Below are 6,000 nucleotides of genomic sequence, written 5' to 3'. Positions count from 1 at the left end.
CCACACTGAAGACTCTGGGTGTCAGGGCAGAGAAACATCACTTCCCACCTCATGGGACTCTGCCACATTGTCGAGTCTATTATCTCACCATGCTCTCTTCTAAAGCCTATAAGCCCACAACATGGCCCTCTCTGCCTTGCACAACCCCCTGGAAAGTACACCCATCACCTCAGTCCTGCTGCTTCTCTCCTGGATTATTGGGATTCAACATTTCCTCCACCACATCACATCCATGATACCGCATTTCCACAACTGACAAAAAAGGAAAAGGAAGACCATAAGATTGTCCTAAGAATACAGATGTAAAAGCATAAATCCCAACAGACTTCAAAGCATGTTGGGAAAGAAAAGGACACACATGTACACACACAGAGGATCATATATATCTTTTATTCTTTTGCAGTAATGTGGCCGTAAGGAATGGTGTAACATACCCAAAAGTGCCAGGAGACTGTATAAGATCATCTGTGGTACAGGTGCTTGGGATGTAATCAGATCTTCTGTCTTTAGGTAGCATTTAACCACCAATCATTACATTCTCATGTGAGTCATTCGCTACACAATTGTGGGTCTACGTGTTATACTCTTGTGTTATAATAAATCTTCAGCAAACTTTCAACCAGTGTTGTATAAAGCACCTTCATTTAAGAGTACCAAAAGATTTGTAAAACATGCAGTTCTTGTTTTCACAATATTTTGTGCTTAACAGGATTTGACTAATTTGAGCAATAAAAATACAGAAATATTCTTAATAGTGCTGCTGATGTCACTATCCATTTGGCAATATCATTCCTAATCACTGCTGCTGATAACCTGAATCATCAGCACCTTATACCCAACTAGGAGCCTTTCACATCTCGCTTACACTTCACAGACCCCAAGCACTCTGCCATGAAAACTTACGCACATGATTTCAGTTAATCTCTCTTAACCTCTCTTAATAGTCCAACTTTAAAAAGATTGGCAATATTGTTTATATTTTATAAACTGGAGAAACAGGGGCTGATGGCAGGCAAGAAGTTGTCCAAAGTCATGCAGATCTGGTTCAAGCCAAGTCCACCTGGCACAAAGATGATGTTCTTGCCACTACATCAAAGAAAAAATAAAAGTAAAAATTTTCAAAATGTGATTAGCAATGTGATAAACATCATCCTGTGGAAACCCAGGACATATTCAATTGTACGCTCAGCCTCCCCTAGTTTTGCAAGGGGACAATCAATCTACTTTAACTTGACCACAAAAATAGAAAAATCAACATTTCCTAATATCTGTGTTAGGGGCTGATGATAAGTGATTGTGCAACTAATAATACATAGATTTCATGTCCAATGTCTCAACTTATAGTTTGATTCAAATGAAAGACAATTCAGAAACATTTTGAAAAATGTACATTAATGAGCTCTAATGTTTGCATGAAGAATCAAAAAAGTCTCATAAGAACCTAGTTTGGGGGTGCCTGGGTGGCTCAGTCGATTAAGCGTCCGACTTCAGCTCAGGTCATGATCTCACGGTTCGTGGATTTGAGCCCCACATCAGGCTGTGTGCTGATAGCCCAGAGCCTGGAGCCTGCTTCAGATTGTCTCTCTCTCTCTCTCTCTCTCTCTCTCTCTTTCTCTGCCCCTTCCCCACTTGCTCTCTCTCTCTTTCTGAAAAATAAACATTAGAAAAAAAATTTTTTTGAAATAACCTAGTTTGGAACCAAGTAATTGCTTTGTGCTTTCCTGCTACATTTCATGTATTTCCTTTTTCGGGAGTATCATTGGCAGTTCCAAAAAACAAGTCATTTGGCTTGAAAAAAGCCAATAAAGAAAAGTCTCCAGAAATCAAAATCCCTGACATGGGTACATGACTCTATAGTTTACAAAGTCCTGTCAGGCCTTATCTTCATCTGTCACCCCCAACTCTCTATAAGGTGAAATGTACAGGAATTAATGATCTCTGATGTATCTTCATTGAATCAACAACATTAATTGCGAGCCTGTTGTTGTGTACCAGGTTCTTTGTTAAAGAACTAATCACACACAACCCCTACCCACATGGAGCTCGTAGTCTAGTCATTGCACGGATATTTTCACAAGTCAATATACAACTTAGAGCCTGCATGTTGTGAAACAGCTAGTGCGCATCGAAACCAAGACTCAAATCCCCAGGCTTCTGTCTTCAAGATTTCCAATTGTGCCTACAGGGTCATTTAACTTAGAGCCTCTATTTCCTCATCTGTAAAATGGAAGATGATGGTATCTACCATATCTGATTATGGTGAGGATTAAAAGAGAGGACACATATACACATTCGGCACAGAGTAAGTGCTCAAGAAATGTTTGTTCTCTCCTTCTGCTCCTGCCCCCTTCTTTCAAGATTCAACTTTGGTGAGAAGGCCTGTGTACCCCAGCCCTCACCTATCAGAGAACCTTCTCTCTGAACTGCAATCAATCTTGCTATCTATGCCACTCCTATAAGAATTTTAAAATAAGTTATTTTGATTGTTTACTTTTTTCTGATTATAATAGCCATATACTCTCATTACAGAAAAACATGTGATAATAATAAGGAAAAAAAAAGGAAGGAATGAAGACAAAAATAAAGCAATTGCCTTAAACCCTGAGATTAACCACTCTAGGTATATGTATTTTATGCATTTACTTCCAGATCCTTCTCTAAGCATATTTTCATTAAAATCTTTATAACCATTTTATAATATGCTTTTCCACTGGATACTATACCATAAATAATTTTGTATTAAAATAAATACACTTTACATTATTTATTTCATTCCATGCATAGCTGTGGGGCTATTCCATTGCATTCCATTCCATTCCATAGATACATTTTCTTAATCAGTCTTGTACATTTGCACATTTATGTTGTTTACAACCAGTGTTGCCACGAATAGCCATCCTTATCACTTTTTTTTTTTTTTTTGCACATCCTTAATATTTCCTTAGTACCCACTCATCCCTCCTAACACAAAGCCTTGTCCTGATCACAATTTCCATTAACTTTGGGTCCATCTGTGTCTTATACTGCTTAAATTCTTCCTCAATGCCTAGAATGGGTCCTTGAAAATAGAAACTTCTCATTAAGCTTAGCCTGAAGAAACTGTCTATTCCACTTCCTTTGAAGTTTGTGGGTCAAGAGCTGTGCTGTTCCATATCATAGCCACCAGCCATGTGCATAACTATTTAATTTTTTCATTAAAATTAAATAAAATTAAAATTTTAGTCACTCAGTCACACTTGTGACATTTCAAACACGGAATAGCCACATATCGTTGGTGCTGCCATATTGGACAGTCGCAGCTACAACACGTTTCCATGATCATAGAAAGTTCTATTGGGTAGCCCTGGTCTAGAGACATAATGACTACGAATTTGCTTTAAAAAAAAAAAAAAAAAAAAAAAAAAAAAAAACATAGATTAAAGCAGTCACTCTCGCTCCCTCATCCAATTCTCTTCAAGACAGGACTCAAATGACTCAAAAACACAGACCCAAACCTCTGTTATCTCTGTTTACGGCTTTTGGTGGGACCCCCCCCCCCCACCCTCAGGAGAAAGGCCAGCGTCTTCCTCACACTCTCATTAGCTGAATCCTGCTCCCCCCGCCCCTTCTTCTCCTCCACCCACACTAAACAGTAGACATTTTCCTGCACCATCTCACACTTCTGTGCGGAAGCCAGTCATAATCACTGCCTTGGAAGACCCTTCCTTTCTTTCTGGGGTTGGCTAAATTCCATCTGTCCTTCAAGACTTGGTTTAAGCTCAGGCTTCCTCTGCCAAGCGTTTCTGGACACTTCAAGGCTCTACCGGGCTTCCTTCCATTGGGCTCCATAGCACCCAAGACATATTTACAGGGGCACCTGGGTGGCTCCGTCAGTTGAGCATCTGACATCAGCACAGGTCATGATCTCAGGGACTTGTGAGTTTGAGCCCCACATCAGGCTCACTGCTGTCAGTGCAGAGCCCGCTTTGGATCCTCTGTCCCCCTCTCTCTCTGCTCCTTCCCACTCACGCATGCTCTCTCTCTCAAAAATAAATAAAAATAAAAATAAAACAAGACATATTTACATTAAACAACAAAAGCTTAAGCCAGAGGACAGAGGACAGAGGACAGGACTTCCAGGCTGCAGTCAGAACTGTGTTCACATGGTCATACATTGTTGTAAAATTGGCGAAAATAATAAGATATTTTAACTGGAACCAGTTGGGAAACTCCTCCCATTATACTTTCTTTTATGGAAATAGAATTACTGAGGCTGCTAGAATTTCAGAATAGCTTTGGGAAGGGTAAATTTGGAATGTGTCCTTTAATCTGTGAAATAGAGAGATATTTTCTATCATTAAATAAGTCAGAAATGAAAGACTCTTTATATGAATATATATAAAGTTGCTTCTTTGTCATCTTTATATATTAAATAATGGAGAGAAAGCTCAGATAAAAAATAAATATGGAATAAAAGCAATATAAAGAGTAATAAAATCAATAGAAATTATCCTGACCTCAAGAAGTAAATTACCAAGAAAAAAAAAAAAATCAGACCATACCAAAAGTAGTAATTCACTAAGAGAGAGAAGAGAAGCAATTTTAAATAGAGTAATGAATAGGCTCTCAGATAATTTGATAGCCCAAATAATGAAAGGGAGTGAATTTTATGAACCCGTTGTAAAAATATTTAAGTTTCTTATTAATTTAACTGGCATTGACAAAGACAACAAAAAGTCATACTATGTAACTAGACAAGACATGGGGGACAAATCTGTTCATAATGCTGTTAAGGAAAAAAGAGTGTGGTAAACAGAATAATGGCTCCCCTCCTCCAAACGATATCTAATTTCCTGGAACTTACAAATATGTTACCTTGTAGGGCAAAAGGGTCTTTGCAGATGTGATTAAGGGCACAGACCTTGAGATGAAGAGATTATCCTGAATTATCTGGGTGGCCCCAAAATTCTATAGAATATTTTGGGCTTTAAAGATAATGAAAGGGGGCTAGACCTCACAACTAAGTAATGGGAGTGTCCTCTAGAAGCAGGAAAAGGCAAGGAAATGGATTTTCCCCTAGACCCTCCTGAAATGAACACAGCCCTGCTGATGCCATGATTTTCCTGCAATAATATCTGTATTGGACTTCTGACCTAAAGAATGACAAGATAATAAATTTGGGTGGTTTTAAGTCACATTGGTGTGGTTTTAAGTTTTAAGTTTATGGTAATTTGTTACAGCGGCACTAGAAAACTAATAAACACAGGCTTGAAGATTAGCCAGTGTATAAGAAGTGTCCTGAAATCTGATTGCTCATGTACAAAGAAAAGAGGAAGATTTTCCAAAATTTGATAAGAACCCCAGAAATTCACAAGACATTATTTATTAATAGTGGACTATGAAGTTGTAACTTTTCTAAGCTACCAGCAGCTTTACGAATTTTTAGTGCAACCATGTTAGAAGACTGAATTATCTTTCCAATTTCATTACAGAAAATATCACAAAACCATTGCCATATAGAAGTAATAAAAAATATGTAGCCAAAAATTGGGGAAAATATTAAAGATGGATTAGGCATTTAATTAATAAAAATGTAGCTGCTGTCTTCCTTCTCAGATATTTGTGGAATGTCTCTATGTCACAGTTTGGGTTTTCCAGTTGCAAACCCTGCCTTAGGGCAAAGTAGTTCATTTGGGAGAAGACACCACCAAGGACCAGGACCTGCTTTATAGGCCTGTGACCCACGTGATCACACAGGGCTTATGTTCTGAAGGGTCTTGCACTTGGTTTAACTGCTGTCGCCATCTCGAAACTTATACAATTTTTCAACAAGGGGCCCTGCAATTTCAATTTGCACTGGACCTCACAAGTTATGTAGCTGGCCCTGACCAGGAGGTACCCACAGCAGAATGGGGGACTGGGAGAGAAGGGAAGCAAGCGGATAACACATGTGTTATTGGATGGGTTGCTGCCCTGGGTAAGTGAGGCTCAATCCCTCCAGGCACCTGTGGGAGTTTGTGT

General features: G+C 38.8%; 1 protein-coding gene across 2 annotated transcripts in view; it reads right to left on the bottom strand.

The window, feature by feature from the left end:
* Positions 1-371: 371 nt before the first annotated feature.
* The window catches only part of LOC147571832 (uncharacterized), an 85,498-nt gene continuing 79,869 nt past the window's right edge, over positions 372-6,000 (bottom strand). For both annotated transcript variants that reach the window (XM_086696079.1, XM_086696077.1), the window contains one exon: positions 372-1,086. In XM_086696079.1, the coding sequence (XP_086552205.1) occupies positions 981-1,086 (106 nt within the window). In that variant the 3' untranslated portion in view covers positions 372-980. The remainder of the gene's footprint in view (positions 1,087-6,000) is intronic.

This window comes from Puma concolor, chromosome F2 (assembly GCF_028749965.1).
Source record: "Puma concolor isolate L17-30 chromosome F2, mPumCon1.1.hap2, whole genome shotgun sequence".
Taxonomy (NCBI): domain Eukaryota; kingdom Metazoa; phylum Chordata; class Mammalia; order Carnivora; family Felidae; genus Puma; species Puma concolor.
This window is presented reverse-complemented; position numbering and strand designations above follow the sequence as displayed.